General features: G+C 39.9%; 1 protein-coding gene across 1 annotated transcript in view; it reads right to left on the bottom strand.

The window, feature by feature from the left end:
- The window catches only part of LOC120045932 (CUB and sushi domain-containing protein 1-like), a 346,822-nt gene that overhangs the window by 46,281 nt on the left and 278,031 nt on the right, over positions 1-22,510 (bottom strand). Inside the window, exons 37-44 of the mRNA XM_038990858.1 lie at positions 18,759-18,863; positions 9,519-9,637; positions 9,229-9,298; positions 8,993-9,109; positions 7,312-7,521; positions 5,541-5,729; positions 983-1,160; positions 299-444 (exon numbers count right to left, since the gene is read on the bottom strand). Of these exons, the coding sequence (XP_038846786.1) occupies positions 299-444; positions 983-1,160; positions 5,541-5,729; positions 7,312-7,521; positions 8,993-9,109; positions 9,229-9,298; positions 9,519-9,637; positions 18,759-18,863 (1,134 nt within the window). The remainder of the gene's footprint in view (positions 1-298; positions 445-982; positions 1,161-5,540; positions 5,730-7,311; positions 7,522-8,992; positions 9,110-9,228; positions 9,299-9,518; positions 9,638-18,758; positions 18,864-22,510) is intronic.

Here is a 22,510-nt window from a genome sequence, read left to right as displayed (position 1 = left end):
TTGCAAATTATGGCTACAACATAGAAAAATTATCCCTCAAATCACATTATTTCACACTATCATTTTATCCATTTGAAAAACATCATAATCAAATGTCACCCACAAGGGATAGGTTATACAACAAATAAAAGGGATATATAAATACAAACTGCAACACTAAAATGTACTACACTTACCCAATCTCATAGTAAAAACATGAGAATACTTTATTTCTGATATATTTTTAAACAGGTATTCAGCAAGCCTTAACAGTATTGCATTTTAGCTACAACATGTTTGATTTGGAAGAGAAACTAACCATGGAAATTGAGGACAAAGAATCCACTTGTGGAGAAGTCACTGTGAAACTTGATAAGGACCTGATTGAAAGAACTGTAGGCTGACTCTAGCGCTGTATTACCACTGAAAATCCCAAGTTGTGGGTAGCTCTGCTCAGGGCCATCCCTGGAAGAGACCAGAAGGCATTGAAAATGCATTACATTTATAATGCACACGTTAAAGAGTGCAATAATGTCCAGCATTTCAGTGTGTCTTGGCTGAATTGATTTGTTCTCAAATCTATAGCAATATTTGTGCTCACTTTCAGATGAAAGCATTAAATTACACACTGTTGAATGAAAAAGCAAAAAAAATATGGCTTTACTGACTACTGGCCTCTTTTAATGGCTTTGAATAGTAGTAACTTATATAACTCAGAGGTCTGTATTGTGGCAAAAAGTGTGTATTTTCCCCATTGATATACAGTGTTTTAATCCACTCTCGAGTGCTGCAGATTATTCTATTGTGACATTCAAGTGCATCTTCACTAGTAAAGGGAGTTAAGGCAACATGTACTGTACAGTAATATGATTATTTGTTTCCTGTATTCTTAGTATAACTCTGAGTCTTCCTATGCTGTGACGTAAATGGTAGTTCTCCACCGAAAATACATATCAGCCAATGGATTAACCGACGGGTGTTGTGAAAACCATTAGTCCCTTACCATACAGCAATGTAATCCGTGACAGGCTCTGTCTGAAGCAGGGTGAAGTTGATGTAAATGCCATGTCCATGTGGCACGATGATAAGCCAGGTGCAGTCCTGTGAGTTAGGGTACTCATTTGGGTATTCAGGCGAGAATATGGTGCCATTCTGAGCTGTCATGTTGTAGCCACATGGAGCTGCATTAGAAGGGAAGAGGGAGCAGTATTATCACAGTGTCACGTTCCTGACCTGTTTTCTTTTGTCTTGTATTTATTTAGTTGGTCAGGGCGTGAGTTGGGTGGGTTTGTCTATGTGTGATTTTCTATGTTGGGATGTTTGTGTTCGGCCGGGTATGATTCTCAATCAGAGGCAGCTGTCAATCGTTGTCCCTGATTGAGAATCATACTTAGGCAGCCTGGGTTTCACGTGTGTGTTGTGGGTGTTTGTTTCCGTGTTTGTGTTTTTCACCACACGGTACTGTATAGGTTTCTGCACTTCGTTTATTTGTTTTGTAATTCAGTGTTCAGTTTTGTTACATTAAATCATTATGAACACTAACCACTCCGCGTGTTGGTCCGATCCATGCTCCTCCTCGTCTGAGGAGGAGAACGACTATGACGACCGTTACACACAGAGGGTATGTGTAGCATGTAGTGGGAATAGATGTTAAGTGGATTGGTCTCAGTAGCTTTGCTTGGCTTTGTCTGCTAACAATTTAAGAGCATTACTTCACCAATTGAACCTTCATTTCAAATATTTGCTGGTAAATTCTGTATACTCTACTACTTGTCGATAAAATATGAGCAGCAAACATGAGTTTTGACAGTGTTGACAACAGAGTAAACCTCACACTTTATTGTACTATCCTGCTGTCTCTTTCCCTGTTTTCCAGGATTAGTCAATTCTGCACATTGAGCTTTGAAACTAAAAGGGAAAAGTGGCAATGACTTTAGATACTTCAACAAGAACCGAACATACCAAATACACTGCAAAAACACACTATCATGAGGGACCGCAAGCGGGATTATTCAAATTTTTTAAATATACATTAATCATATATTTTTTTTGCATTTTAAGTACATTTAAAAGAATCTAAATTGGAACCATTTTAAATACATATATTGCATTGTCAATTTTATTTGTATTTTATGAGCATTTAAGTATATTAAACACACTTATAATTATCTAAATTGGGACACTTTTTTGTACTTAAGTATTGTCTTAGTATAGATAAAGAGCAAAAACAAATATACTTCAAATACACCTCAGGTAAATATTACGTATATTTCTCATAAATTAGAATTATACTAAAATGTTATTTGAAATACAATTCCTGTATTTTCTTTAAAAAAATATTTATATTGTATTTCAAGTATACTTTTACAAATACAGTCATACTAATTAAGCACATCAGCTATCGTAATTAGCCATGTAAATGTTACCTTAATTGTCCAAGGCATCTTCTCAACCAATGTCAACATGCGATTTACAAAGCAGTTGTAGCTGGACCAACAATTTACGAATACCACTTTTGATAACTGTGCACCATGCGCATTTCACGCTTTAGTTATTCATATTACGGTAATAAGTTCACATTTCAATAAAATTAAATGTGTAATTAAAATTACACCATTATTCAGTTTGAAAATGAACATCAAAACATTTGAATAAGTTAAATATGAGGAACAATATCCGATTATAAATCAAAACTTCACATGCAGAAAAGTATGCTGGTAATATGCAAATGTTTGAGCTCATGCGTTTTTGAAAGTGCACTTGAAATATATTATGTGGACATTTAAGTTAAGTATACTTTCAAAAAAGTGTATTTAAGTATATTTTCTTGAGATATGAAAAAGTTTACTCTCAGGAAGCATGCCTCAGCTGTGCATGTTTTGTTATGTGGAATAAACTATCGTCATCATTGTCAACTTTCTCTGCACTCTTCTGAACAGGAATTCAGAAAGTACTATACTTGAACTCATTATTGGCACTGAAACTACAGTGCCTTGCAAAAGTATTCATAACCCTTGGATTTCTTCACATTTTATTGTTACAAAGTAAGATAAAAATGTATTTTTTTTGTCAACAATCTACAGAAAATATTCTGTCAAAGTGGAAGATTTCAATTAAATAAATAAAAATTGATCGATAGAAATTAAATAACTCAAATATACTAATTGCATAAGCATTCCAAATGTATTCAGACCACTTGACTTTTTCTAAATTCTGTTATGTTACAGCCTTATTCTAAAATGCATTAAATATTTTTTCCCCCCACATCAATCCACACACAATACCTCATAATGACAAAGCAAAAACATTTTTTTTTTTTAATTTTGTAAAAAAACAAAACAAAACTTAAATATCACATTTACATAAGTATTCAGACCCTTTACTGAGTACTTTGTTGAAGCACCTTTGGCAGCGATTACAGCCTAGAGTCTTCTTCGGTATGATGCTACAAGCTTGGCACACCTACCTGTATTTGGGGAGTTTCTCCCATTATTCTCTGCAGATCCTCTCAAGCTCTGTCAGGTTGGATGGAGAGCATCGCTGCACAGCTATTTTCAGGTCTCTCCAGAGATGTTCGATCCGATCTTTCCCTCAATCCTGACTAGTCTCCCTGTCCCTGCCGCTGAAAAACATCCCCACAGCATGATGCTGCCACCACCATGCTTCACCATAGAGATGGTGCAGCATGATGCTGCCACCACCATGCTTCACCGTAGAGATGGTGCCAGGTTTCCTCCAGACGTGACGCGTGGCATTCAGGACAAAGAGTTCAATCTTGGTTTCATCAGAACAGAGAATCTTGTTTCTCAAGGTCAGAGTCCTTTAAACTCCAAGTGGGCTGTCATGTGCCTTTTAATGAGGAGTGGCTTCGGTCTGGTCACTCTACCACAAAGGCCTGATTGGTTGAGTGCTGCAGAGATGGTTGTCCTTCTGGAAATTTCTCCCATCTCCACAGAGGAACTCTGGAGCTCTGTCAGAGTGACCATCAGGTTCTTGGTCACCTCCCTGACCAAGGCCCTTCTCCCCAAATTGCTCAGTTTGGCCAGGCGGCCAGCTCTAGGAAGAGTCTTGGTGGTTCCAAACTTCTTCCATTTAAGAATGATGGAGGCCACTGTGTTCTTGGGGACCTTAAATGCAGCATTTTTTGTACCCTTCCCCAGATATGTGCCATGACACAATCCTGTGCCATGACACAAGTTTTCTCCCATCACAGCCATTGAACTCTGCAACTTATTTACAATCACCAATGGCCTCATGGTAACATCCCTGAGCAGTTTCATTCCTGTCCTGCAGCTCAGTTCAGAAGGACGACTGTTTCTTTGATGTGTCTGGGTGGTTTAATACATAATCAACTGCATAATTAGTAACTTGACCATGCTTAAAGAGATATTCAATGTTTGATTGGATATTGTGAACAATCTACCAATCACTGCCCTTTTATGAGGCTTTCGAAAGGCTCCCAGGTCTTTGTAGTGTAATCTGTGCCTGAAATGCAATACTTGACTGAGGGACCTTACAGATGTTGTATGAATGAGGGACAGAGGAAGGGTTAATCATAACAAAAATGATTACAAACCCCTATTATTTCACACAGAGTCTATGTAACATATTCTGTGATTTGTTAAGCCAAATTTGACTCCTGATCTAATTTAGGTGTGCCTAAACAAAGCGGCTGAATACTTATGAAATTACTATATTTTAGTTATCCAATTTGACATTACAGAGTATTTTGAGTTCATTGTTGACAACAAATCACATTTAAATCAATTTTAATCCCACTTTTTAACACAATACAATTTGAAGAAATACAAGGGGTGTGAATACTTTTGCAAGGCCCTGTATACTTCGTGTACCTGATCACTCAGAAGAAGAGTTTAATTTAAAAAAAATCTATAATTAAAAACAACTCCAAGAGTATTTTTAATGAAGATTCTAAACTACAATTAAAGTGTTTGAAGTTGAAGTACAGTTTTAATGAGTGTGTTTAAGTTTAATGATAGGGAACATATAGTATACTAAAAGACTGAAAAAACATTGAATATAAAGTACACTTAAGTCTGTTTAGAGTGTAATGATATTATATTTATAGTATACTTCAGATATAATAGAAAAATACATCTCATATTTGAAGTATATTGTTCAATTTTTGGTATATTTAAGTATACTTGTAATATATTAAAATATATTTTTTAAATCACGTGGGACGACTCTGAGAAATCTTTGGAGGTATTGATTAAGGATTTTTTTCAGCTCTTACTGCTCAAATCAGAAGCAATTTAGAAGACGTCCCAGTAGTGTGGGTCTTAACTGGAGCTGTTTTCAAAGGCAGTAATTAGAGTCAGTTTTGGAAAACACCGCCATTTTTTGTGCAGAGTTAAAACAACAGAACTTCACTTCAAGAGCATTACGAGAAATAGGTAATGGCTGGATAGAATTCTAGTGTAGGGCTAAAACACTTCCTAACAAATACAGTTTATCAAACTATTTTAGAATGTAAAGCAAAGAAGTCATTTATGCTTTTGGTGAAACATCTGAAATGTATCATATTAATTCATGCTCACCCTCACACCGGGGAAAGGGATGATTCCATTTTCTGTTGATTCCATGTTGGCATGTTAGCACAGGATGTCCAATCAGAATGTATCCAGGAAAGCATTCAAAAGTTATTGATTGGCCAGCATTGTAGTCATTATTAATAATATATCCATTAGGGAATTGAGTAGGGTCTTGGCAATTCTGCAATTCATATGCTGAGAGAGAGAGAGAGATAGAACATAATTATTATAACAGGAATATACGTACTATCATCACAACAAGACATTTTCAAACAAATTCTGTGGTCTCTCCACAGGTGATTCATCCCACTTAACCTTTTGAGACAGTACTGGAACACATGCCACCTGTCAGACACATTTCCACAAAATGTCACAGTGACATGTGTATTTCAAGCATATGCCAACAACAAAGAATGGCCATCAGGAAACCATCAAGCTTTTCTATTTCAACCTAAAAATACATTACCGTTCAAAAGTTTGGGGTCACTTAGAAATGTCTAATTATCAATTAGCCTTTTAAAATGATCAACTTGGATTAGCTAACACAATGTGACATTGGAACACAGGAGTGATAGTTGCTGAAATGGGCCTCTATACGCCTATGTAGATATTCAATAAAAAATCTGACGTTTCCAGCTACAATAGTCATTTACAACATTAACAATGTCTGCACTGTATTTCTGATCAATTTGATGTTATTTTAATGGACTTTTTGTTTTGCTTTTCTTTCAAAAACAAGGACATTTCTAAGTGACCCCAAACTTTTTAAATGCCATCAGCGTTACTCCAAAAGCTAATGAAGCTTGATAAAGCTGACAATTGACATATACAATTAACATTGCTTGACGACTCAAATTGAATTATTCCGCTGTTCTATGTTAGCTACAGGCTTCAGTCTGAGAGTGCCATCGTTGAAGTCGTTTGTGGTGACGCCAAAATGAGGGGTGTTATATAAAAGTCATCAGTGATTGGATCATCTCTAACCAATCAGAGTATAAATGCCAATGAATAATTTTCAAAACACTGCTTTACCCACATGTGTTCTGGCTCTGGCCCAACCCATCGGTTTCTGGGATCAATCAGAACGGTTAGAATGTGTTTGCGTTCTAGAAATCTTCGGGGAGGTATTCAGATCCAGACTCATTGCGGAGACTAAACTGGCATTTGGCCAGAGAAAGGAGGTTGGGTAGTCAGGCAACAATGAACTAGCCTGTAAGCAGCAATTGTCAAATGAGATGTAGTATTCTAGCCATATGGTTGTTTTTGTCTGCTAAGAGGAGAGGAGGGAAAGCCAGAATATGAACCCTCTGGCCTAGAAGTGGGAGAAGAAGACATACAGGGTTATCTCTTGTAAGGTGGAAGCCATACACTCAACATCTAAATGCCAATCTACATTGATTCCGAATGCTTTATCCAGACGGGAGCAGCCACATAATGGAGAAACCTCTCAATGATCCTAAGAGGGCAGATTCTCAGATAATTTAACTGACAGGCACTTAAGTCCTTGAATCTGACATTCCATCTATTTTGAATTTAACATTTAATCACTCTGAGTTTCTTCCTAAAAAGAAAGCTAGAGTATATCAACAGAAGACAATAAGGATTTCACATTGGCCTTTTCCATAGATTGTTTTCCAGATGTATCACAAAATCCCCCAAAACAACAACCAAGTACCAAAATTGTCAATTGAAACCAATAGAGACCAAGCTCATTTAGAAGAAACGGAGCTAGACGGATAGGGTTTCACATGGTTGATGAAAACAGAGTATACCTCACCTTGGTAGGCCAGTTTGAATCCCTGCCTGTTTTCGGAGTGGTCACTGTAGAAGTGGATCATGGTCTCATGTGTTGTACTCAGCAGGTTGGGTGGCAGCTGACTTCCGCTGAACTGTCCAATCAGAGAGCTGCTGTGCTGCGGCCCATTTCGCACCTCTAAAAAATCATGGTTGTCTTCAGAGGAGAAGTTGAAAAACTGAATATGAGCACCTGTAAAACAGAAATATTATATGAGGTGTACTGTATGGACAAAGGCTTACAGTTGTTGGAGCTATGTTAATTTCATAATCAAAACATGCATCAAAGTGTTAAATGGTTTAAGTCCCATTAACCTAAAGCGTTAACTGTTAACAGAAATTGTGGCACATGTGGACATGTGTTGTAATCATTTTATGCATTTAGCAGACATTAGCATGGCTCATTTGATGTGGTTTATTTTCACCTATTGTGCTAGCCTATTTTTGTCAAGCTACATCATATCGGCATGTTGAGAGAAACTATTCAACTCATCATTTGTTATGATGGTACAAATGATTCCTCAATATGACATTAAGATCAGCTCATGTTTTTCCAGGGGAAACACAGAAGTGGGAAATTATTATAATCAATTTCAGTGTGTTTTTCTGGTAAGTTGTGTTCTGTTAGTTCAAGGCCTAATGCTGGAGGAAAGCATTTGCCACTTGGTGATGCTTAGGACAATCCATTGATGTCCGTCGCCGGAATGAGACCAAAGCGCAGCGTGGAAGGTGTTCATCGTACTTTATTTCAATGAACACCAAAAACAACAAAGGAAAAAACAAACTTAAAGTTCTGCAGGGCAGACAACAACTGTGCAAAAACAACATCCCACAAACTAGGGTGGGAAAACAGGCTGCCTAAGTATGATTGCCAATCAGAGATAACGACAGACAGCTGCCTCTGATTGGGAACCATACCCGGCCACAAAGAAATAGAAAACTAGAATGCCCACCCAAATCACACCCTGACCTAACCAAATAGAGAAATAAAAAGGCTCTCTAAGGTCAGGGCGTGACAATTGAAGGATAATGTCGTAGTTATGCATCCATATACCACTTTCTTGCAATGCTTTATTCTACCCACTGTGTCTGTCCTAAAAGCTCAAATCAGCATCTGCAAAAGCATTTTTTGTGTCTTATAAAAAATATTGGGCCCTGTAAAAAACACAAGCTTATGCATTGTTGGTATACACACAGTACAAAAGTATTTTTAATTTTTTTTACTTTGAGTGGCTGCTTGATAAGGCAGAAAATTGCTTTTGTATATCTCGATGTGTTACACTATTTTTCTTATGGTGGGTAAAGAACATTTTTGTGCTCAGAGCCTAAATAGCTGAATAGCTTTTTAAATCACACACAATTACCTAACATCTGGAATGGTTACTTTGTTCTGGAGTCATTTGAACTATGAAGAACCACCAATATGTGGTCTGCAAGCAACAGCTCTCTTGTATATTACTTTACGGATTTAAACTCACAGCAAAGGTAAAAAATGTAGATAAATAAAGCAAGAGGATAACTAAGGGGGGACCCGCTATCCATTTTCCTAAGGACTACCTTTTGTTAGTTCCAACAAAATACAAAAAAATAAAGCTATTATCGCTGACCTTGTTAACATTAGCCATGGCTCCTTATCATTATCGTTACCATAGCAGGTTCCTCACCATATCCAACTGGTAAAATAATCCTCCATGTACAGTCCAGGTTACCAGGGTAGTTGCCAGGGAATCCAGGACTTAAAATAACATTGGTCAAGTCATGTACTGTTCCACCACACTTTGCTGGAAAGGAAAATGCACATAATGCGTGGTACACCTTGTAAAATAGTGCAGACAATGAATAGCAATGAAACTGTCAAAAAGAGCCTTGAATGTGACTATTTCAAAGTAAAAGTTCTTACCAATGCAGAGTGGGGGAGGGTAGTTCCAGCGCCGCACGGTTCCTGGCATACATGATATATGGGAGTGGCCCTGGAAAAGAGTTTCCCAGCAGAAGTAAAGGCAGGGGGTTTCTCTCTAAGCACACTGAACTCAGAGACAAATCACTGTTTGCCTCTGTTACTGAGTTTACCATGCATACACGTGACCCAGCACACATCTCTGCACATTTACTTATTGAATAAAGCTTAACAAGTTGACATAGCAGTGGGAATACAGCAGACATGATTCTCTAAAAGGCAAAAGCTCTCACCTGCAGCATGTATCCCGGTTCACAGCTGAATGACACTACTTCGTTGACCATGTACCTGTCCCCTGTTTTGATCCCGTTGGCAGGCACCATCGGCTCCGGACAGGTGGTGAGACCAACGGCTGGATGAAGCAGAGAGAGAAAACAGGTGTCATCATGTCTGGTTAGATAGAATACTTGATGTTGCACATCACAAGAATGTTTGGTCTTTATACCTCAGTTTGGTGATCATGTTTTGAGACTTATGTGTTTCAGAGTTGCACAGTAGTTATCAAATCTGGAGCAACAAGAGGCAAACACATTGGAGAATATTGCAAAGCCAATTGGATATGATTATTGAATGCTGTGAACAGGCTCTAGTATAGCCTATAGCTAATTAAATAGAGAAACAGTAGATTGGTTTTGACATAATGATTTTAGTAAGTTTAAGTTTTGTCACGCCCTGATCTTAGTATTCTATGTTTTGTGTATTATTTTGGTCAGGTCAGGGTGTGACGAGGGTGGGTATGATTGTTTTGTAGTGTCTAGGGTTTTTGTATGTCTAGGTGTGTGTGTGTAGTCTAGGCATATGTAGGTCTATGGTGGCCTGAATTGGTTCCCAATCAGAGGCAGCTGTTTATCGTTGTCTCTGATTGGGGATCCTATTTAGGTTGCCATTTTCCAGTTTGGTTTGTGGGTTATTGTCTATGTGATGTTGCATGTCTGCACTCGTTATTATTAGCGGCACGTTTTGTTGTTTGTTCAGTATTCTTCGTCAATTAAAGAAGAATGTATTCAAATCACGCTGCGCCTTGGTATCCTCGTTATGACGAACGTGACAAAGTTTTGTATATTTAAATAATTTGTCATTTGGATCAAGGGCGAAACAGTACAGACGGGGGTTCTCCCACTGATTGTTTTGTTGTTGACATTTTAAAACTTATTTCCTGTAATTCTACACAGTTTGACATTACTTATTATGCCTCTGAGGGGTATATGGAGGGGTATATGGGAGTAATATGGAAGGGTATTTTGAAAACACAGTATAAGTGGAAGGATAAGTGGAAGGCTGTCCAACAGATATCTTTTGGGGAAAACGGCTAACTTCCTGCATTTCAACACATTTGGCCATGGGGCAGAGAGAAACATTTGCAGTTTTATAGCTTATCTCATGCTATTCTTCACAATTTGCAATGAGGATAGAACATTTTGCAGATTTAAAGTTAATTTCCTGCTACTCTACACATTGTTCCATGAGGCTGAGAGAAAACGTTGTAGTTTTAAAGGAACTGTCCAGTGAAAATCTCACTTTTAAAAGTTTATATTCTGCCAAGGCAGCAGCTACTCTTCCTGGGGTCCAGCAAAATTAAGGCAGTTATACAATTTTTAAAACATTACAATACATTCACAGGTTTCATACCATTCTGTTGTTGGGGTAAGCCCACACCATTCCAACATAGAAAATGTGCTTTTTAACATCGCTTTTCTTCCCAATTTTCTTTATTATTTCACTCATATTGTAATTAATTATATGTCATATTTCATAGAAATCTGGAAACACTGGTTGACCTTTTGAAAAAATATGAATAAATAAAAAATTACGGCTTTAAACTGTATAACTGTTTAATGCACCATCATACCAAGGTCATTTAATGCTTAAAAACAAAACAAAAATGGATGAATAAGATATTTGGCTACAGAAGTGACATTTCTTATTGATCCTTACAGAACAGTCCAAAAACTAATCCTGTGAAATGATGTCAACACATACTGGAGGAGTTACTAGCTAGCTACAAGTGGCTAGCTTAGCTAACGAACTAGCTACAGTACGTCGGTCGGGGTCCGCATGACCCGAATGACACAATGATGAACCACCAAAGGCACACCCCATTTCTGTTTGAAAATTGAGAAAGAGGAGTTCAAGTCAAATCAATCAAATGTTATTTGTCACATGCTTTGTAGACAACAATTGTAGACTAACAGTGAAATGCTTACTTATGGGTCCTTTTCCAACAATGCAGAGTTAAAGATAAGATAAAAAATTAAAAATTGAAATAGTGACACAGTGAATAACTAATAAAAAATTACGAGTAAAATAACCTGGCTATATATAGGGAGTAGAAAATAACATGGTTATATACAGGGAGTACCAGTACAGAGTCGATGTGCAGGTACGAGGTCATTGAGGTAGCTATGTACTGTACATATAGATAGGGGTAAAGTGACTAGCAGCAGCGTATGCGGTGAGTGTGAAAGTAAGTGTGTATGTGCGTGTGTATGTGCGTGTGTGTGTATAACAAACTGTAAGTCACTCTGGATAAGAGCATCTGCTAAATGACTAAAATGTCAATGTAAATGTGTGAGACGTCAGTATGCATGTGTGTGCATGTTATGTGTGCGTGGGTGTATGTAGTGTGTGTGTGTGTGTGTGTGTGTGTGTGTGTGTGTGTGTGTGTACTGTATGAGTGTGTTGGGGTGTTGGTGCTAGTGTGTGGGTAGAGTCCAGTGTGTGTGTGAATAGAGTCAGTGCAAAAGAGTTGCTGCAAAAAGGGTCAATGCAGGTAGTCTGGGTAGCCATTTGATTAGCTATTTAGCAGTCTTGTTTAGAAGTCTTGTGGCTTGGGGGTAGAAGCTGTTGAGGGTCCTGTTGGTTCCCGACTTGGTGCATTGGTACCGCTTGTGGTACCAGAGTGAACAGTCTGTGGCTTGGGTGGCTGGAGTCTTTTGCAATTTTTTGGGCCTTCCTCAGATACTGCCTAGTATAGAGGTCCTAGATGGCAGGGAGCTTGGCCCCAGTGATGTACAGTACGTGGATCGTTTTTCGTGCCCAAAGTTGATCTCTAAAGCTAATTTCCTGCAATTCTACACATTTTGCCATTGCTAATGAGGTGTTCTTATGCTATCTGTGGGCCCCTGACCTCCAATAATATATTTTGGGATTTTAAAGAAATAATTGGTGGGACACGAATCGACCTGTTCTGAATATTGGGGGGGACATGTCTGCCCATCCCCCGTGGAAATTTCACCTATAATTTGGATGGATAAACCCACAGTCGTGGGAAGGTAATGCTGATAAATGACTACAGTTGGGGTACCCAGGTGCACAGGGTATTGACAAAATGATGAAGCTATAAGTGCCATTTTTGCTGTGTAACCTTTGTCTCTATGCTTTTGAATTTAGAACGCAAAAACTGTATTGTTAAAAAATCTGAAAACAGCATAACCACTGATCTGCGTTATGCAAATACATAATGTAATTAAACATCTTTAAAGCATCTTTCATTAGGTTAAAACTGTACGCACTGCAGTATGAGGCGGTGAGAGAGCATGTTGCCATGACAACCACGTTAGTCAAGCCAATGAAAGGAGAACCTGTATAAATTTACCTTGTTTGGATGTACGTCTCAGCAGGTGGCACTGTGCCGTTGTGAGTGTGTGTAAAACTGCCTCACTGTTTCTCTCCCTATCAATAGCAAAGCACTTTCACATGCAATGCTTAGTCCTACAATACCAAACACGAAAAAAGGTAAACTGTTTCAAACAGGGAAGCCCAAATGGCTGTTGGGGGATGGGGTGAGACTATGGAGATTAAACATTAGCTTTGGTTCCTGGAGAATTCACAGCAGAATTCGGAGCAAGTTACTTTCAATAGATTTTAAGGAGCCCATGCTCATGTTCAGGAGGGGGTGAGTGGAGATTAATACAACTGATGAAAAACCGTTTGAACCATAAAAGGAAAACTGGGTATTTCATTAAATGCTAAGGCATCAGAACACTGGCTTATACCAAACTACTAGCACATCATTTATTTTTATCAATATCACTTGTTAATTCCAATTCCATCTAGCTGACACTCACATTACACATACCAACCATTTTAAATGTTTTTCTGCAGAATAAATCAATAAAATGCCACATGGCCATATTCTCTCAGATGATAAATGATAACCCTTGAGCATAAAAATCTGACATTTTCTCCACAACCACAGAGGACTGATCCAGGCAGGAATTCAGCCTTCAAGATCTAGAAAGTCGAACATTTGATACACTTGTCTCGTCACCCGAGCTCTAACTAATTCACCATCTTAATGGGTGATCAAAACACGTGCCATGAATCTCCCAACTGCATAATAACTTTGGCACTTCGCAACTACTGCGCACAAGACAGATTTAGTCTAGGATCATTAAGATGCAGCCACAGTCATCCGATGCAAAAAATTAAGAATGAACCTAAAAGTCAATGACAGCCATCTCCATGCAAATATAACAAGCTGCTCTCGTTCTGACAGAAAGTCAGAAAGCTTTTTCTTTTTAATGATATCTATTTTTACAGTACAAGTAGCTCTGGAGATAAAAGCATTTGGACAGTGTATGTCCTTTACATACATTTCTTTCCCCTCTTCTGCAGAACATTGCAGAAATGGCATGGCTTTATAATGCATAACGCCTCCAGGAAGACATCCTGACAATTATGTGTAATATTCAAGAGAACTGGCAAATAGTATATATTAAATTGGCTTAAACCATCTTAATTTGGAACATCATGACATTCTCAGCAGGTCTTAGTTTTGTCCAAGTCTATTAGCAAGGTCAGGCTGAGATTTTTTGCCCAGCATTTGCACATGCCTCCTTGGTTTGAACCTGCCTGTTCTGCATTCTTTTATCTTTATTTGACCAGGTCATTTTCATTTATACATGTAACAGCGACCTGGAAAGGGAAGTGTTGCTATGGAGAGATGAAGGGTTAAACAAGTCAATTCAAAGATAGATAATTCGGTTGCTGTTGCCATGTTTGAAGGAGGTTCCAGGTTGGCAATTGAGCCAGGACTCAAAGGTTAATACGCCTAATCTAGCATGTAGGTTTGTGTTGTGGGGGGTGTACCCACTGGGCACAGATGTCAATTTAACGTGAAATGACATGGAAACACAGTTGATTCAACCAGAGTGTGCCCAGTGCACATTTGCACATTTGTGGCCTGCTGGAGGTCATTTTGCAGGGCTCTGGCAGTGCTCCTCCTTGCACAAAGGCGGAGGTAGCGGTCCTGCTGCTGGGTTGTTGCCCTCCTACGGCCTCCTCCACGTCTCCTGATGTACTGGCCTGTCTCCTGGTAGCGCCTCCATGCTCTGGACACTACGCTGACAGACACAGCAAACCTTCTTGCCACAGCTCGCATTGATGTGCCATCCTGGATGAGCTGCACTACCTGAGCCACTTGTGTGGGTTGTAGACTCCGTCTCATGCTACCACTAGAGTGAAAGCACCGCCAGCATTCAAAAGTGACCAAAACATCAGCCAGGAAGCATAGGAACTGAGAAGTGGTCTGTGGTCACCACCTGCAGAACCACTCCTTTATTGGGGGTGTCTTGCTAATTGCCTATAATTTCCACCTTTTGTCTATTCCATTTGCACAACAGCATGTGAAATGTATTGTCAATCAGTGTTGCTTCCTAAGTGGACAGTTTGATTTCACAGAAGTGTGATTGACTTGGAGTTACATTGTGTTGTTTAAGTGTTCCCTTTATTTTTTTGAGCAGTGTATATATATTTTTTTAAGCAAACCAGATGGCATGATTTTATTTTGTTATTTTTATTAATGGACAGACCGGCACATTCCAACACTCAGACATAATTTACAAATGCAGTACTTTAAAATATTTTTACTTTAAGAGCTTTACACCACTGACCATTCCACCATACAGAATCCTTTCAGATCCTTGATATCCTTCATCTGCACCCTCTTCAATTCAGGCGTTTACATTTGTTGGATGACATGAAAATATAGCTCTTTGGCCACGCACACCAGTGGTGGGTTTGGCATCGAAATGAAAATGCATGAGCAGAAAGGCATGAGCACAATGCTAGTCGATATATAGGGGGGGTCTGAAATATAGGGGGGCAGGGCAATATGGCTGCTGGCCTCTTAGAGATATTACCACTTACGGCTGCAAATATTGAGGCGGCTTATCATAATGCTTACTCAATAAAAATGCACAAAATCACAGATTTCGTACATCATTTCGCACGTTATCCTTAAATATACTGAGACAAATTACAGACAATAGCCTACAAGTAGCAAAATATAACTCAAATGATTGAACATGAAATGTATTTCAACATGCAGTCATCTCAGTTTTCATTAGAAGCATATTTTTATACGTCGCTTTGTTTGTATCAATTGCAAAGACATCTGGGTTGGCGCCCCCCCTTGTGTTGTGCCGTGGCGGAGATCTTTGTGGGCAATACTCGGCCTTGTCTCAGGATGGTAAGTTGGTGGTAGAAGATATCCCTCTAGTGGTGTGGGGGCTGTGCTTTGGCAAAGTGGGTGGGGTTATATCCTGCCTGTTTGGCCCTGTCCGGGGGTATCATCGGATGGGGACACAGTGTCTCCTGAGCCCTCCTGTCTCAGCCTCCAGTATTTATGCTGCAGTAGTTTACGTGTCGGGGGGCTAGGGTCAGTCTGTTTTATCTGGAGTATTTCTCCTGTCTTATCCGGTGTCCTGTGTGAATTTAAGTATGCTCTCTCTAATTCTCTCTTTCTCTCTTTTTCTTTCTTTCTTTCTCTCTCTCGGAGGACCTGAGCCCTAGGACCATGCCTCAGGACTACCTGGCATGATGACTCCTTGCTGCTGTCCCCAGTCCACCTGGCCGTGCTGCTGCTCCAGTTTCAACTGTTCTGCCTGCGGCTATGGAACCCTGACCTGTTCACCGGACGTGCTACCTGTCCCAGACCTGCTGTTTTCAACTCTCTAGAGACAGCACGAGCGGTAGAGATACTCTCAATGACCGGCTATGAAAAGCCAACTGACATTTACTCCTGAGGTGCTGACTTGTTGCACCCTCGACAACTACTGTGATTATTATTATTTGACCATGCTGGTCATTTATGAACATTTGAACATCTTGGCCATGTTCTGTTATAATCTCCACCCGGCACAGCCAGAAGAGGACTGCCCACCCCTCATAGCCTGGTTTCTCTCTAGGTTTCTTCCTAGGTTTTGGCCTTTCTAGGGAGTTTTTCCTAGCCACCGTGCTTCTACACCTGCATTGCTTGCTGTTTGTGGTTTTAGGCTGGGTTTCTGTACAGCACTTTGATATATCAGCTGATGTAAGAAGGGCTATATAAATAAATTGGATTTGATTGGCAACTTTGTATTTGTAGTCAACTTTGTTCTGAAGTTATTGGCAGTCACAGAGTTGGATAAACCATGTTATTTTATGTTTAGTGGAGACCTTCAGTGTAAAAAGTGTCATGGGAGGGCAAAAATGCATCTAGCGATGCACTTCGCTGTTCTATGAGTGGTCTGAGGCAGGTCTTAGACTACGAGCATTTTTCAAGCACAACGTTAATAAAAATGGTTTTGGTAAAGAGCTCTGAGATTTAACGATCCTCCTACAAAGGTTCTGAAAATTAACTTAGCCTTAAGATGTTTTTTGAGAAAGCGAGAACAGGTTATTTAGTTGTAAAGCGCAAATACAAATTTGGTAAGTTTCCTGGTTAGATCTACTGTATATCACATAACACACTGGCTGCACATAGGGGCTATCCTTCTAAGTGGACTGAGAGAGGGGAAATAGACAACTTGGTATCCACTGAGAGGACTTTGAGATAGTGACAGAGGAATTGGAGGTGTTAAGAATGAATAAGGTGAAATGGTATACATCATGACATGCCACAGCAGCTAAAGGGCACTGTTTCTTCTGTTGAGACAGAGCCAGGTGAGGCAAGCGGACACAGAGACAGAGGATCTCTGATGCTATCAGTGTCCACACAGCACAGATTGGGAGCCCATTTCAGAATACAAATAAGAATTCACATCAGGCTCCAGGAGTCAGTGGTAAAAATCTGTCTCCAACCCATCTAAGAGTCAGTGGTAAAAATCTGTCTCCAACCCATCTAAGAGTCAGTGGTAGAAATCTGTCTCCAACCCATCTAAGAGTCAGTGGTAAAAATATGTCTCCAACCCATCTAAAAGGCAGTGTTAAAAATCTGTCTCCAACCCATCTAAAAGGCAGTGGTAAAAATAGGTCTCCAACCCATCTAAAAGGCAGTGGTAAAAATCGGTCTCCAACCCATCTAAAAGGCAGAGGTAAAAATAGGTCTACAACCCATCTAAAAGGCAGTGGTAAAAATAGATCTCCAACCCATCTAAAAGGCAGTGGTAAAAATCGGTCTCCAACCCATCTAAAAGGCAGAGGTAAAAATAGGTCTCCAACCCATCAAAAAGGCAGAGGTAAAAATCTGTCTTCAACCCATCTAAGAGTCAGTGGTAAAAATATGTCTCCAACCCATCTAAAAGGCAGTGGTAAAAATCGGTCTCCAACCCATCTAAAAGGCAGTGGTAAAAATATGTCTCCAACCCATCTAAAAGGCAGTGGTAAAAATCGGTCTCCAACCCATCTGAGGCAGTGGTAAAAATCTGTCTCCAACCCATCTAAGAGGCAGTGGTAAAAATATGTCTCCAACTGATCTAAGAGGCAGCGGTTAAAATCTGGTTCCAACCGATCTAAGAGGCAACGGTAAAAGTTGGAGACATCAGATTTTAAATCGGCCAGTTTTCTTTGTATTTATTTTTGGGTTAACAACATTTCGGTTGTAATGCACTTGTCGTTATGTTGTAAAAAGGTTGGCACTTCATCTAGCAACAAGGGTCTGTGTATGTGTAGATTATGTATTATTTGATCCTGCTAAAGTACATTGGTTTATACAGCACAGTAGAGATTCAAGAGGGGGCAATTCTTTGGTCTACTGTCTTTTGTTGTCTGAGTGAAAGTAGTTGAGAGGGATGGCATCCAAAGGCAAGCTGACAACCTTCCGAAGGCTATCATTTTCCCTTAGACAGGTTACTGTATTCAAATCAGTCTTACTCAGTAGGCTACAGTAGTGAGTTAATAGACAGGTGGACAGAATGCCAACTATGATGACAGCTTTGGTTACTTTTCTTAAGCTTTTACATATGTTGAAAATGCACAAACCTCACCCAGAGCTTCTTAATTCTGGACATAAAAAAGTAAAATGTCTTGTTGAGAGTTTTTGATCATGATATTTTTAACTGCACTGTAGGTGATGCTACTACATACCCACTACATCCTTGTTATAAACAAGGATGCACAGAGAGAGAGAGAGGGGGGAGGGAGAGAGATAGAGAGTGTTTAAGCAAAATGTAATTTGCAAAGGGGACATATTGTGGATTCCTTTTTTTTCTTCACCGTGGCAGAGGGTATGGAGATAATTAACGTTTCACAATGAGACACACTGTACTCACTTTTGTACTCAAGGTGGAATCCAGCGGCAACAACACTGATATCACTCTGGAAGTGAAGGTAGAGCTGGTTGGAGGTACTATTCAGCAAGGCTGGAGCAGTTGTACCTGAAATGCATCACAGAAGAAATCCACTTTCATCTCACTGTTGAAAGAAGTCCATTTGCACTACTGATTATATATGGATGTTCTCTTGAGGATTGGTTTGTCAAATGACTACAGTTTATATTGATTGCCAAAACAGAATAAGGTGAACAGCTGTTTGCTATTCTATGGACTTTTTTCCTCCTTTATAAAATACAATCCTTTTTGGAAGTCAACCAAAGGAAACAAATGGGAAAGGGAGGAAGAGAAATCCAAAATATGCTGATAAATTCTGACAGGCAGTGGCCATTGAAGTTTATCGCTGATCTTCAGCAAGAACTGATCTCCCAGGGGAGAGCTCTCATCAAATCAAATCAAAGTTTATTTGTCACGTGCGCCGAATACAACAGGTGTAGACCTTACAGTGAAATGCTTACTTACAGGCTCTAACCAATAGTGCAAAAAAGGTATTAGGTGAACAATAGGTAAGTAATGAAATGAAACAACAGTAAAAAGACAGGCTATATACAGTAGCGAGGCTATAAAAGTAGCGAGGCTACATACAGACACCGGTTAGTCAGGCAAAGGCTTCCAAGGGGCAGTCAACCATCTGACCACTGTTAGGGGAAAAGTACAATTTAAACACCCACAACTGCTGAAAGACAATGCCCAGAGCTTACCCATGATGTTGCGCAACGATTTTAGTCAATAAGTCATTGTTTTAGTCAAAGTATGATACATTTGAGCTTGATGTGGAAAATGCATGGAAATCCGTGTGTGTGTGTGTGTGTGTGTGTGTGTGTGTGTGTGTGTGTGTGTGTGTGTGTGTGTGTGTGTGTGTGTGTGTGTGTGTGTGTGTGTGTGTGTGTGTCAGTCACCAACACCAGATCTCAACCCAATTGAACACTTATGGGAGATTCTGGAGCGGCCTGTGACAGCGTTTTCCACCACCACCAACAGAATACCACAAGCATTTCGCTACACTCGCACTAACATCTGCTAACCATGTGATTTGATAACAAATGATGGAATTTTCATCATATCATATTTCAACTATGACAGACAAAATGAGAAAAAAAATCCAGAAAATCACATTGTAGGATTTTTAATGAATTTATTTGCAAAGTATGGTGGAAAATAAGTATTTGGTCAATAACAAAAGTTTATCTCAATACTTTGTTATATACCCTTTGTTGGCAATGACAGAGGTCAAACGTTTTCTGTAAGTCTTCACAAGGTTTTCACACACTGTTGCTGGTATTTTGGCCCATTCCTCCATGCAGATCTCCTCTAGAGCAGTGATGTTTTGGGGCTGTTGCTGGGCAACATGGAATTTCAACTCCCTCCAAAGATTTTCTATGGGGTTGAGATCTGGAGACTGGCTAGGCCACTCCAGGACCTTGAAATACTTCTTACGAAGCCACTCCTTCGTTGCCCGGGCGGTGTGTTTGGGATCATTGTCATGCTGAAAGACCCAGCCACGTTTCATCTTCAATGCCCTTGCTGATGGAAGGAGGTTTTCACTCAAAACCTCACGATACATGGACCCATTCATTCTTTCCTTTAAACGGATCAGTCGTCCTGGTCCCTTTGCAGAAAAACAGCCCCAAAGCATGATGTTTCCACCCCCATGCTTCACAGTAGGTATGGTGTTCTTTGGATGCAACTCAGCATTCTTTGTCCTCCAAACACGACGAGTTGAGTTTTTACCAAAAAGTTCTATTTTGGTTTCATCTGACCATATGACATTCTCCCAATCTTCTTCTGGATCATCCAAATGCTCTCTAGCAAACTTCAGACGGGCCTGGACATGTACTGGCTTAAGCAGGGGGACACGTCTGGCACTGCAGGATTTGAGTCCATGGCGGCGTAGTGTGTTACTGATTGTAGGCTTTGTTACTTTTGTCCCAGCTCTCTGCAGGTCATTCACTAGGTCCCCCCGTGTGGTTCTGGGATTTTTGCTCACCGTTCTTGTGATCATTTTGACCCCACGGGGTGAGATCTTGCGTGGAGCCCCAGATCGAGGGAGATTATCAGTGGTCTTGTATGTCTTCCATTTCCTAATAATTGGTCTTGGCCATAGTGGAGTTTGGAGAAATACTTATTTCCCTCATTAAAATGCAAATAATTTTATAACATTTTTGACATGCGTTTTTCTGGATTTTTTTGTTGTTATTCTGTCTCTCACTGTTCAAATAAACCTACCATTAAAATTATAGACTGATCATTTCTTTGTCAGTGGGCAAACGTACAAAATCAGCAGGGGATCAAATACTTTTTTCCCTCACTGTATACAGGGGGTACCGGTACCGAGTCAATGTGTGGGGGGACAGGTTAGTCGAGGTAATTGAGATATGTACATGCAGGTAGGGGTAAAGTGACTATGCATAGATAATAAGCAGCGTAGAAAAAGGAGGGGGTCAATGCAAATAGCTGCCATTTGATTAACTGTTCAGCAGGCTTGGGGGTAGAAGCTGTTAAGAAGCCTTTTGGACCTAGACGTGTTGCTCCGGTACCGCTAGCAGTGCGGTAGCAGAGAGAACAGTCTATGACTACGGTGGCTGGAGTCTTTGACAATTTTTAGGTCCTTCCTCTGACACCGCCTAGTATAGAGGTCCTGGATGGCAGGAAGCTTGGTCCCAGTGACGTACTGGGCCGTACGTACTACCCTCTGTAGCGCCTTGCAGTCGGAGGCAGAGCAGATCCTATACTAGGCGGTGATGCAACCAGTCAGGATGCTCTCGATGGTGCAGCTGTAGAACGTTTTGAGGATCCAAGGACCCATGCCAAATCTTTTCAGTCTCCTGAGGGCGAATAGGCATTGTCGTGCCCTCTTCACTACTGTCTTGGTGTGTTTGGACCATGAAAGTTTGTTGGTGATGTAGACACCAAGGAACTTGAAGCTCTCAATCTGCTCCACTACAGCCCATCGATGAGAATGGGGGAGTGCTCAGCCCTCCTTTTCCTGTAGTCCACGATCATCACCTTTGTCTTGATCTTTACCTATCTTTACCTACCAATTTTTCAACAGCATATCCTCATTATTTGCACGTTTTACAGACCAATGTTAATAGTGGTAATAGGTGATAGTGGTAAAAATAGAGGTAAACAAAAAAAGATAACTCATTCAATTGTAATTGAATTGGTATTTGATGAAGTGTGATTAATCCTATATGATACATCATGCAAAGGGAGACAGAGAACACAAAGCATTTTTGACAGTTTAATTAAGAGAATTATCCTAATGGATTTGTTACTAAAAGTAGAATGAAAAGCCTGATTATAATGGGTGAGGGTGTCAAGGATGTAATGGCGGACCACACAACGATGGAGGAAACTGTGCATCTTAATGTGTCATCGCACACAATACGGCCTTCACCCCTCCCCTCTCTCTTATCCCCTCCTAATGTCACTGATTGCTGATTTGGATATATTTCACCAGTGTTAGAGATGACTCAGTGGCTGTGCCATCTGGAGAACCAAGTTCAAAATGGAGCCAAATTAGCATTGTATTTTCCTTCAGATTCTTACGCACCTGTAACCAGGTGCTCTCTGGCGTCATTATTTATTAATTCGCAAGATGGGCCAGACAACCTTTTTTTGGTGGTGGAAAGTGAACCAATATATTCAGCATGAGATCTGGGCATGAACACTTTGCCTTAAAGCACACA

This window comes from Salvelinus namaycush, chromosome 4, assembly GCF_016432855.1.
Source record: "Salvelinus namaycush isolate Seneca chromosome 4, SaNama_1.0, whole genome shotgun sequence".
Classification (NCBI taxonomy): Eukaryota; Metazoa; Chordata; class Actinopteri; order Salmoniformes; family Salmonidae; genus Salvelinus; species Salvelinus namaycush.
This window is presented reverse-complemented; position numbering and strand designations above follow the sequence as displayed.